At 48.6% G+C, this 12,044-nt stretch overlaps 1 protein-coding gene across 2 annotated transcripts in view; it reads right to left on the bottom strand.

Moving 5' to 3' along the window:
- Positions 1-12,044, bottom strand: part of Arhgap22 (Rho GTPase activating protein 22) — a 154,321-nt gene that overhangs the window by 141,360 nt on the left and 917 nt on the right. For both annotated transcript variants that reach the window (XM_029469368.2, XM_029469369.2), the window contains exon 2: positions 9,887-10,046. In XM_029469368.2, the coding sequence (XP_029325228.1) occupies positions 9,887-9,938 (52 nt within the window). In that variant the 5' untranslated portion in view covers positions 9,939-10,046. The remainder of the gene's footprint in view (positions 1-9,886; positions 10,047-12,044) is intronic.

Here is a 12,044-nt window from a genome sequence, read left to right as displayed (position 1 = left end):
GTGACCTTGTGGCTGTTAACAGGTTTAGTTTGGTCTAAGCATAAGAAGTAGAAGTGAAGGGAAAAGGGAAAAATCTACCTTCTGACTCATCTCTTACCAAGTGAACATCTGGAACGAGCAGCTGATGACAGCGCTTTGCCCTCCCTACTCCCCACACGGCCCCAGAATCTGCCAGTGACTTTGTGTACAGAGCTTCCCCCTCTGCTCTGGGGGGTGTGTGAGGGGGCTGGGGAGGCAGCTAAGTTAGCAAGCTGCTGTGTCTAACTTTGGTTCTCAGCACTAGTGTTAGGGAAAAAATGCCATAATATGGTGGTACGAGCTTGGTAGAACAAGGATCCCAGAACTGACCAGACAGCCAGTGTAGCCACTGAGTACCAGGTCCCAGGGAGAGAGTCTATTTCAAAAACCCAACCTGGAACTGTTCTCAAGGAATGACAAATGAGGTTGACACCCGTCTGCCCCATCCCCCCACCCTAGCCAATTCACCTCAACAGCATAAGTAGCACCTGGGCCATCTTCTGTCCTTGCTCTGCTTTCTGTGTGTTGTTATGAGGTGTCGCTAACTTAGGCATGCCTCTGTGTGTGTGTGTGTGTGTGTGTGTGTGTGTGTGTGTGTGCTTACCATCATTATGAAGGATGCTGGCTTCTGCAGGATGGTCTTATATCACTCAAACTAACCACTCCACTTCCTAGCTGGAAGTCCCAGGTGCCTCCGTAGCTCCCTGGTCCTGTACAGTAAAGTGCTCTGCAGAGCTTTTTATCCCCTGCCTTTTTATTCTGATTCAGGGCCTCAGCAAGGTCCCATGACCTGCATTAGCCTTTCCCCTATGCTGTTCATTCATTCATTCATTCATTCATTCATTCATTCATGAAGTCACACATTCACTCAACAGTAATTAAACGCATAGTGTGTGTCAGGTATAACTTTGGCAATCAATCTTTATGCAGACAGCTCTAACCAACCCTTCCTCTTCTCTTCCTTATTCAAAGTGGTGTTTGCATGAGCACCTGTGGAGTATCAACAAAGCTAGAGAACGAAGCCTTCATCCTAAGAGAGAGCAGACTCAGAGAAACCGGATACACAGAGGGAGAAGGCAAAACTCCCAGCTACAACTGAGACACGCAACTCTAAAGCTCGACAAAACTGACACAGCGGCTTGTGAATTCCAGGAGTTTACCAAGTGCATGAAAACCATTAGAGGATGCTTTTAGGGGGTTGGAGATGGCTCAGCGATTAAGAGCACTGTCTGCTCTTCCAGAGGACCTGGGTTCAATTCCCAAGACCCACATGACAGTTCAAAGCTGTCTGTAATTCCTGTTCCTGGGGGTATGCCACCCCCATACAGGAACACCAGCAGTCAAAACCCAATGTAGATAAAAATAATTAAAAAAGAAAATGCCATTAATTGAAATAACTGCTGAACTTTTGAAAAAGATCAATACAAGTCTGTGGTTTTCTTACTTACTTAGGGCTGCTCTTTGCCTGTGGCCTCTAGCTCAGTTCTTAGAGAGGTTGTAAAAGGATGGAGTCATTATGAAGCCAGGCAGAAGGCAAGAATGCTTCATTCAGTTCTCAGCAGTCAGCAACAGCCACACACAGTAAGCAGCCTCTGTTGTCTTGGCAGCAAGGAATTAGAAAGACCATCATTGTTGCTTGGGGCATATGTTTGTGATAGGTCTGTGTGCACATGAGGCCACAGAGGGCTCCCGTTCCCCGGTGCTCTTGACATTAGTAAACGACACAGGAACAGGGTGGTCACTAGGAAGCCACATTTAAAAGTAAAAGCAAGAATATGGTATAACAGAGATGATAGAGGCAGCAACTTCACCTCTTATCTTAAGTACCTATTTTTGGCAAGTGTGGTGGTTTACTTCTGTCTGTAATACCAGCAATCCAGATGCTGAGGCAGAAGGGTCACAAGTTTGAGACCAGCCTGTGAGGTCCTGTCTCAAAGCAACACAAACAACAGCAAAAACCCCAACAAAAGTAAAGATTACAGTTTGAGTGTGAAATGCCTCCCATCAGGGCAGTGTTCACACATGGGGTCCCAGCTGGTGGCCCTGTTTTTTATAAAGCTGCAGAGGCTTTCAGACAGGGGCTGTAAGTGGAGGATGCTGGCCCGTGGGGAGTGAGGTGTGAGTGCCACACAGCAACTCTGCATCTGGCCAGGCTCTCTACTTCCTGATCTTTCCAGACAGAACAAGCTGAGCTCCCCCCACCATGGACAGAGCCCCAGCCTCCTCGCCTCCTGTGGTGAAATGGTGAAGTAGATACACCCTCCTCCCTACAGCTGCTTCCTGTCAGGTATTTGAGAAAAGCCACACCATAAGTAGGTGTGGTTCTTAAAAACACCAAAGAGCCGTATCAAGCCTGAAGGAGACAGGGCTGTACAGCGTCAGCAATTCTGATTTCCTTATTGTTTGGATCTCACAGATAAAGACTTAAAAAAAATCCCTGCCAGTATACTCAGAAAGCTAAAAGAAAAAACGTAATGGACCACATGGAGATGTGAGAGCGATGGAGTAACAGAATTTCAGGGAGATGGAAACTGGTCTTGACTTGGAAGGCCAACAACTAAAATGAAAATCCCAAGGGGGAGCACGAGGAAGAGTCGGGGGGGAGCACGGGAGCATGTGTGTGGGAGCACGGGAGCATGTGTGTGGGAGCATGGGAGCATGTGTGGGGGAGCACGGGAGCATGTGTGTGGGAGCATGGGAGTATGTGTGTGGGAGCATAGGAGCATGTATGTGGGAGCACGGGAGCATGTGTGTGGGAGCACGGGAGCATGTGTGTGGGAGCACGGGAGCATGTGTGTGGGAGCGTGGGAGCATGGGAGCATGTGTGTGGGAGCACGGGAGCATGTGTGTGGGAGCATGGGAGCATGTGTGGGGGAGCACGGGAGCATGTGTGTGGGAGCACGGGAGCATGTGTGGGAGCACGGGAGCATGTGTGGGAGCATGGGAGCATGTGTGTGGGAGCACGGGAGCATGTGTGTGGGAGCACGGGAGCATGTGTGGGAGCACGGGAGCATGTGTGTGGGAGCACGGGAGCATGTGTGTGGGAGCATGGGAGCATGTGTGGGGGAGCACAGGAGCATGTGTGTGGGAGCACGGGAGCATGTGTGTGAGAGCACGGGAGCATGTGTGTGGGAGCATGGGAGCATGTGTGGGGGAGCACGGGAGCATGTGTGTGGGAGCACGGGAGCATGTGTGGGAGCACGGGAGCATGTGTGGGGGATAGAACAGAGAATGAGTGCACTTGAGGGTAGAAGGACTGAGATGATTTAATACAGCTGGGCCTGACGGAGCAGGTCTGTGATCCCCAGGGGCTCAGCTGCGTCAGGGGACTCACAAGCTACAACAGGGCGGAAGGAAAAGGAACAGACTTGCAGAGATTTAGAAAAGAGCAACAAGCATTTCTGTCAATGTGCTTGTAATGTATGGAGATATGCAGGGATGCGGGGAGATGCACAGAGATGCATTACATGACAGATGGAGACAGGAGAGAGAGAAATTACTTTAAGAAAAGGAGAATGAGGTTTTCTATTTGATGGAATCCAAGGAGGAGGAGGAAGAGGAGGAAGAGGAGGAGAGGAGGGAGGGAGAGAGAGAAGGAGGAAGGGAGAGAGAGAGAGAGAGAGAGAGAGAGAGAGAGAGAGAGAGAGAGAGAGAGAGAGAGAGAGAGATGCATCTTAGCACTGAGGTGGATGTGGACAGATAGACAATGCCAGGGTTGGTGTTATGGGACAATGAGGTGACAGAATTTGCAATCCATGCCCCCCCCCAAAGCTTGAAAGTGGCTTGAACAGCCTGGTGATGCTGACAGGGAGGAACACCTATGAGATTGATTAGTAGTTTACCTGGTGACATGCAGGAGCGTTGATGTGATTAGCAATTGACAACTCCTCTCAACAGTGGGAGCTAGAAGTGGAGGGACATATTCAAAGTACGAGAGAAAAAATGAAAACTGTTAATCAATGCCAACCTATGTCAAAGCCCACTTTCAGAAACAAAAAAAGCAAGATGGCAGCATTCTCTGATGTGCAGAGATAAAGAAGAGCTTGCTGGCAGATCTGTGTTAGAGGAAAGGATGAAAGAATTGTCCATTGGCAGGACAGCGGCCACAGACTTACTGAAGACCAGAGATCATAGAAACAAGGGAATAGTCTACAAATGTATGCTTTCGTTTTATATCATTTTATATTTAATCCACTTTAACAGATACACAAAAATTCTCCATGTAAAACATTCCACTCACTTCCCACAGACAGACTAAATTGCGGCCTTTGAATACCATTAACATGTACTGCGGGGATGAAATAAACTCCTGTGGGAGTTCGGGGGTAAACGTTTTCAGGTCTACAGCGTTTGTTTACAGTGGTGAGATTGAACACATGTTCTCCATAAGAGATATGTAAGGGGGATTCGAACTCAGGTCCTCATGCTTGCATGACAAGGTTTCAAAGTGACAGGCTAAAAGGAGAGAGGTGTGCAGCCCCAAAGCTGGTAAGACACCTGGAACTGGTCATGTCAATCATGATCAAACAGCTGAGGAAAGAGAGGGAAGGACAGGAGTATTCCTGGGACTAATACAGGGCCACATCAGCAAGCTGCTATAGTTTCATCTGAAGAGGCCCTAAAGGCTTAAACAGTGAGGGGCTTGGTCCCCAGCCAGAGCTGCTACTGGGTCCTAAAGAGATGGGCATTTGGTGGAAAGAGATCAGTCACTGGGGGCATGTTCTCGAAGAAGCCAGCAGGCTCTCCTCTGTCTCCAGACTCTCCTTCACTTGGTCTTTGTTTCTTTAGGTGGGTGAGTAACTTTCTGGCACATGTTCCTGAAAAGGCTCTGTGCTGTCAGGGACCCAAGGAAGGACACATGCTTATGACCCTCTTCTTCAGTAAACTGATTTTAAAACTTCCTTTTGCAAGTTATCAGAGTTATCATTATCATTGTGTGTGAATGTAAGCGTGGACGCACCATGGTGCTCACGTGGATGTCAGCTTCAGGAGATACCCCCCCACCCCCCGCATGCACGCATACACACACATATACATGCATGTGCATTGTGCGTATCAATGTGAGTGCCTGTGTGTGACAGCATGAGTGTGGAGATCAGAGACAATCCGAGATGTTAACTGTCCCCTCCTCTAAAAAGTGTCTGCCCCGTTTTGTTTCAGACACAATCTCTGTTTATTTTCCCCTACTGTGTAGGTCAGGCTAGCTGGCTGAAGTTCTCCTGGGGATTGTCCTGTCTCCACCTCCTATAGCATCTTCCTATAGCAGCACTGGGATTTCAGACGCTTGTGCCATGTGTACAGCTTCTGCATGTCTCCTGGGAATTAGAACTCAGGTCCTTATGCTTGCATGACAAGAGCCTTTACCTACTAAACCATCTTCAAAGTCCTAGCGGGCTGACTTTTTAGTCACTCTGTCACAGTGACGGGAGGCTAACACAGAAGGGGCAATAGATAGCAATACTCACATGCCTACAAAGAAAGCCTCCAAATCCGCAAAGCAAAAACCAGCAGTGAGAAAATAAGACCAGAGAGTTAAATAATAAGATTTTCAAGTGCCAATCTCAATAACTGAAGAACATTTAGACAGGCCACCAGAAGCTTCGTAGAAGATGTGACATCACTAATTTGACTTACTGGGCACACAAGGTGTGCCTCATACAGATACATTTTGTTCACAGGGGCTTTTGGAACATCCTTCAAGGTAGATTGTATACTAGGCTACAGATTATGTTCTGATAAGCTTAAAATTGGAATTATACAAAATATGTCTTCCAGTGATACTAGAATTAAATTGGAAATTGTCTAATACTTGAAAGCTAACATGATTTTTAACATTAGGTGTGCCCATTAGGGTATAGGTAATACACATGTCTACCATAAGAAACCAAAATCAAGGCATACCTAAAGCAAATGAAGAAGAAGCCATGAGGATGAGGTCATACAGTCAGAAAGCAGTGAAGCAGAGAAAGCAAAACATGGGCGAAAAATCAAAAGGCTAAAATAATAGGCCTTTGAAAAGATTAATAAACCCAGCAAACCTTTGACCAGATTGACCAAAAATAATAAAAAGGCCCAGGGATTGAAAAGGAGTCCTTGACTCAACTCTGCACAATCTACAGAGGTACGTAAGGGAATACCACGAACAGCTCATGCCAACAAAGTGTGGGGCACCCCCAAGTCAGGCAAAGTCTAAGAATGACAATGACCCAATATCCTGAAACATGGTGCTTCCAACTCCTTCATCAAAGCAATGTTCTCGTTAGCTTCCTTGTCAACTCAACACAGCCTAGAGTCTCCCAGGAAGTGGGAACCCCAACTGAAGCATGTTCTAGATCAGACTGCCCTTGACCGTATCTGGGAGAGACTATCTTGACGGAAGATGGATGCTGAAGGGTGAAGCCATTGTGGGTGGTGACATCCCTGATATGTCGGTCCTGGGCTGTCTAATAAACTAGCTAATCATGAGACAGAGTGAGTCACAAAACAGCCTTCCGCCATGGTTTCTGCTTCAGCTTCTGGCCTGACTTCCCTCAGGGATGCACAGTGACCTCCAAGTCTGAGTCAAATAAATTCTTTCCCAGGTTGATTTTCTTGTGGCATTCATCACAGCCACAGAAAGTAAACCTTGACGTTGTGCTGGCGACTTTTACACCAACTTGCCAAGCTAGAGTCATCTAAAAGGAGAGAGAACCTCAATCGAGAAAATGCCTCTGTAAGATCTGGCTGTGGGGAATTTTCTTAACTAGTGATTTATGTCAGAGGTCTCAGTCCACTGTAGGTGAGGCTATCCCTGAGTTGGCAGTCCTGGGGTCTGTAAGAAAGCAGGCTGAGCAAGCTATGGGGAGCAAGCCAAGAAGCACGCTCCTCATGGCCTCTGCCTCGGTGCCTGCCTCCAGGTTCCTGCCCTGTTTGAGTTCCTGTCCCGACTTCCTTTGATGATGAGCAGTGATGTGGAAGTGGAAGCCAAATCAACCTTTTTCTCCCCAGGTTGCTTTTGGTCATGGTGTCTCATCACAGCAGCAGTAACCCTGACCAAAGGGACGGCAAACGGGATTGGTTCCCAGATCAGCGTTCTTGTGATGTCAAAGCTTGACAGGAGGTTATGCATAAGAAGACTGCTGTCCATCATTCCGCAAGAACACACACAGCAGTGCCAAGCACAAGTGAGCCAGCAAAGGGAACTCCAGAAAGATAAAAAGATGAACCCTTAGCAAACAGGGTTGGTTTCAGAAACCCAGCTGTCTAAGGTTGACACCTGAGAGGTGCAGTACCTGTCTGCCTGTCCCTTTTGTTAACACACTAGACGTTAACTCTGTGACCCTTTCACAAGGCACAAAAGCATCCAACAGAGTCAAGCAGCTCTGGCTTCCTGCTACTAGGAAAGTTCCAGCAGGGCCTCTGGCAGAACAGTGGTGTGGCAAGGTGACAATATTAGGTACAGCGGAGAAATTTAATCCCCGAGAACTGTATATTCATCCCGATTTTTTGCAAACAGCAGTCAAGAGCAAATTTACGTCCCTCAGCAACATTCTCCAGGTGTGATGGCCAAGCTTGGCTGTCAGTTTGACTCCATCTGGAATCAACTAAAACCCAAGCATGTGGGCACGCCTGGGAGAGATTTCTCTTGACTGGATCATTTCAGGTCAGAAGACCCACCCTACATCTGAGCCACACCTTCTGGTGACAGCCCATATGGAAGGTCATGGAAGAAGGAACTCTAACTTTTTTGCCTGCTTCTCCTAACTCTTGACAGAAAGTTCATCTATCCTCCTCCTGAAGCAGGCATTAGAATGCTTTAATAGCTTGCTGGTTTTAGAACCTTCGTCTTTGGGGCTTTAACATAAACTGAAGACCAAGTGAGATATCCAGACTCTTAGGCTGAACAACTACCACATTCTTGGCCTTTCTGTTGGAAGACAGGCATTGTTGGACTAGCAGGACTATAGTCTATAAGTCACTCTAATAACATCCTCTACGCGCGCGCGCGCACACTCACACACACACACACACACACACACACACACACACACGCCATTCTATCAGTTCTGTCCCTGTAATGATTAAACCACAAGTAGGGATGGAGTGAAGAGATGTCCCCACTGTCCCCACTAACATTTTCCCTTTCTGAAGCCTTCTGTGAAACCTCAGTGCCATTGTTCTCAAAGTTGCCTAAGTGTCTGAGACAATTGTCGCTCAGAACCAATGCAATCAAGAAGAAGAGAGCACAGACACTTGCTACATCATCCACGAACCCGGGAAACAGCTTGCTGAGTGCAAAAGGCCTGACACAGAGAAACATGCCGTGTACTTATCAGACCTGTGCAGCAGCGAAATCCACGCAGACAGAAAAACAGACTGGTGGCTGTCAGGAATGGGAGGTGGGGGGGTGGGAAGGCTGCTTAGTCCACAGAGGATGGCAGTGCGTATCAGGTAGTCTGAGGTGCAGCCGCACAGCATGCTGCCTGTCTGGACCACCGCTGGATCTTACACTTCAAAACGGCCAACTCTCTGCCATGTGAATTTTACTTTAATATAAAAATCAATTCAATCTTATTCATTAAATTCTCATGTAACACGGTCTTTGTCCTTTTCTCAACAGGTTGGCACACGCCCTTCAGAGCAGGGCAGCGGGGACAATCCATCATATCAGACAAATCTGGCAATTGACCTTCCCACAGAAGCCAGGGCCTTTCCTTCGGTGCTGGACTGTGTTGTGACCCCAGCTGGAGGAGAATACCTTCAGAGTGTCAGATACTGTAATCCCAGCTGCCTGCAGCCCGATTTCTCCCCAGACTGGAGCATCTACCTAGACTGTAGCCCAGGTCTCAGAGCCCAGACCTGGCTTCCAGCCCACACAACCCTGCCTTTGTGGAAGAAGAAACTTTCTCCTCACCTAACACATGCCCGCTCAGGACGACAGAGGCACAGCAGGAGTCTGAGTCCTGTGGCTCTGTTCACTTTTTCCTAGTGCTGGCAGAGACATAAAATGTGCAGGAGTCTGGGGTCTACCTAAGGCTGGCTAAACAGAAGTCTCCAGAGGAAGCTGGCGAGCTTGAGGAGGACTGGGGTCCAGAGGACGCCACTGATGGCATCTATTTCTGGAATTCAGCACTCAGGACTAACCTACCAAAGAAAACCACCCAGCTACAAACACAACCAGCTCCTTCCTGCCTGAGGTCCAGCCTGTGCACACACATTTAAGTCAGGCAGCTCCAGCAGGGCCTACCACCTCTATGACACAGCACCTACAAGACCCAGCACCTGCAAAACTCAGCACCTGTATGACCTTGCACCTTCAGGATCTACATCTGTGTGACCTAGCACCTACAAGATTCCGTTCTTGAGGAGCCCAGCATCTTCAGGGAATACCAGACCATCATCTGCCAGTGACTCAAACAGACACTAGTCCCACTGTGACTAGCTGCTGCCTTCCCAGAGCTTCCCAGAGCAATTCAATCATCCTCTGCATCTTTCAGTTCACTACCAGGCTGGGTGGCTTCCTGGCACAGACAGAGGAGCCTTGGGATGCCCAGTTCTCCCTGTGGAAGCTTTATCTAGTGTCCAAGCAGTCTGTGGTCATGGTGATCCTCATGGCCATCAAATGTCATTAGAGTCCCCAGCCATTGGAACTCAGGACCCTTGACACTGGAGCCTGATTTCCAGGCTCACAGAGAGCAGATGCTGGGTCATGGCTGAGTGCTGGCTAACCAACTTGTGCTGAGAGCTGAAGGAAGATTGAGTCCCCACTTCATGGTGCCCACAGCCTGCAAGACCAAGGAGGCTCCTTCAGTGTCACCGAGCGACCCCACCCTTAAGCATGAAGTCAAGCACACAGGCAGCCATTCCCCACACAGAGCCAAATCCTTACTGAAGTATCTGGCAGCGAAGGTTCTTCTTTTGCTGGAAGCCGTCGGCAGCATCGCTAGGCTGGCAGTGTGCAGATTTCTCCTGTGTCTTCTCTGGAAGGCAGCAGCCACATCCTGAGGCAGACAAGCTAATTCCCAGTTTCAGTAGCAGGCGATCAGCATCTATAGTAGAGAAATATATTTAGAACGCTCTTTCCAGGCATTTGCCTGGATTTCAAACACGAACGAAGCCTGCTGTGAGGGACAAGTTTCTCTGTGGAGCATGTACCTTGGGGATCTGAGAGCAGACTTGGGGAAGTCAGAGTATCAGTTCCTCAAATCTGTAAAATGGGACCAGCAGTGACAACTGCGTCTCAGAGGGAGAAGATGCCAGATTCATCAGTGGAAGCAAGGGCTCAGTGAGCCAAGGGCTCTAGCTACTAGATTTGATTTTTTTCCCCCCAAGGGAACAACATGGAGCTAAGTAAGGGACCGTGCAAACTGCTCTGAGCATGCTGGCTGGTTCCTGACTCACACTTTGGCTTGTGGTCCAAGTACTGGGGTAGACCCCAGGAAAGCTCTGTCACATCCTTAGGGTACCACTTCTCCATTCTATTTTTGGAAATGTGTCATCATTACATCATTTACAGTTGTGGAAAATGGGTACAAACGAACAAACAAATAGACAAAGCTTGCTTATAACTAGCCAAGTGGTATTTCTGCCGCCATGAACATCATTCACACAGCAGCAGTCCTAGTGACCTAAAATAAAGCCAGGCTCTGAGATGGCAGGCACACTGTCACCTGTCTTTAGGACATATGATACCATTTGCAGATGGAGCCCAGAATGCTCTTCCCTTACCCACCCTGTCTCCAGTGTGCTAGCCTCTACAAGCTGAGCTTGTATGAAGCCTGAAGTTACCAGTGGGTCCTTCCAACCTGGGCAGGAGGAGACAGGAGGAGGAGGAGATAGAGATGTGGGCTGAAATCGGCCCATCACTGCCACAGAGAACAGAAGCTTGGGGCTATGGACTAGTGCCTGGTATTCTGTGGGTCCTGCTGGGGCAAAATGCTTCTGGTTCACACTTTAGCATGTGGGTATAGTTCCTGTCACTGACTGGTCCCCAGGGAGTAATGGGACAGCACCTGGAATGGAGAAGGCAGACTGCCTTTGGAATAGCAGAGAGAAAAAAGCAGTCACTAAGCCCTAAATCTTCAAGGACCTAAGCCCAAGATATCGGCATGGCCTGGGACCCAGGAGCACAGATGGCCTTGAACACACAAGTCTCCAGGGAAGTGATGGAGCTGGAGCCAGGAAATGAGGACCCTGGAGTTGGTACAGACCTCAGAGACCCTGAGGGATTTTGGAGTGACACCTTCATTCTCTCCTGGAAGCGTGCACAGTTTGGAAGCATAGGTGGACGGGGGTAAGGGCTCTGAGGGTGCAGGCACCCCACGCCCACTGTAGCAAGCCTTAAGAATGAATGCTCTGGGTTTACACCGTAGGTCCAGTCCCTAGCAGGACACAAAGCCAGGTAGGTGTGTAGTATGCCTGTAAACCCAGCAATCAGCAGGTGGGGGCAGAGAATCAGAAGTTCAAGGTTACCCTCAGCTATATAGTGAGTTCAAGGCCAGCCTGTGCTACATGAGAGCCTGTTTAAAAAACAGAAGTCTAAAGTTAAAGTTGAATTCAGGAATACAAGGGCACACATTGGCTCCTTTAGGGGGGAACAGCCTCATAATTGGTGGCAGACAGCTGGATCCAGCAGGTTGACATGTCAATCAAGTCTGGGTTTCCTTCCAGTTCTGTTTGCTTCTAGGGTGTTTCCTCTTCCCTCTCTTCCTCCTTCCTCCTTCCTCTCCTTCTCCCTCTTCTTCACCCTTCCTCCTTTCTCCTCCCCCTCCTCCCCTTCTTCCCCTGGCCCTCCTTTATTTTGGGATCAGCTTTGGGAGCTAACATTTCTTCTCTCCCGCAGAGCCCGAGGAAAGAGTACACTGTCCAGTCTCAGACAAACCACAGAGCTTCTTCCCAAAGCCTGTCAAATGCCTTCTTTCTTTGATTTGGGGCACTAACCAAGGCACGACTGGATCCAAACCAGTGGAGTGTGCTGATTGGCTAAAGCAGCTGGGTCTTATCACATCTCAGGAACTAGGTGGGGCTGGCTTTTCCCAGGACCAGAG

The sequence above is a fragment of the Mus caroli genome, unplaced genomic scaffold (genome assembly GCF_978045245.1).
Source record: "Mus caroli unplaced genomic scaffold, Mus_caroli_1 scaffold_12, whole genome shotgun sequence".
NCBI lineage: Eukaryota > Metazoa > Chordata > Mammalia > Rodentia > Muridae > Mus > Mus caroli.
Note: the sequence above shows the minus strand (reverse complement) of the source record. Positions and strands in the feature narration are given on the sequence as shown.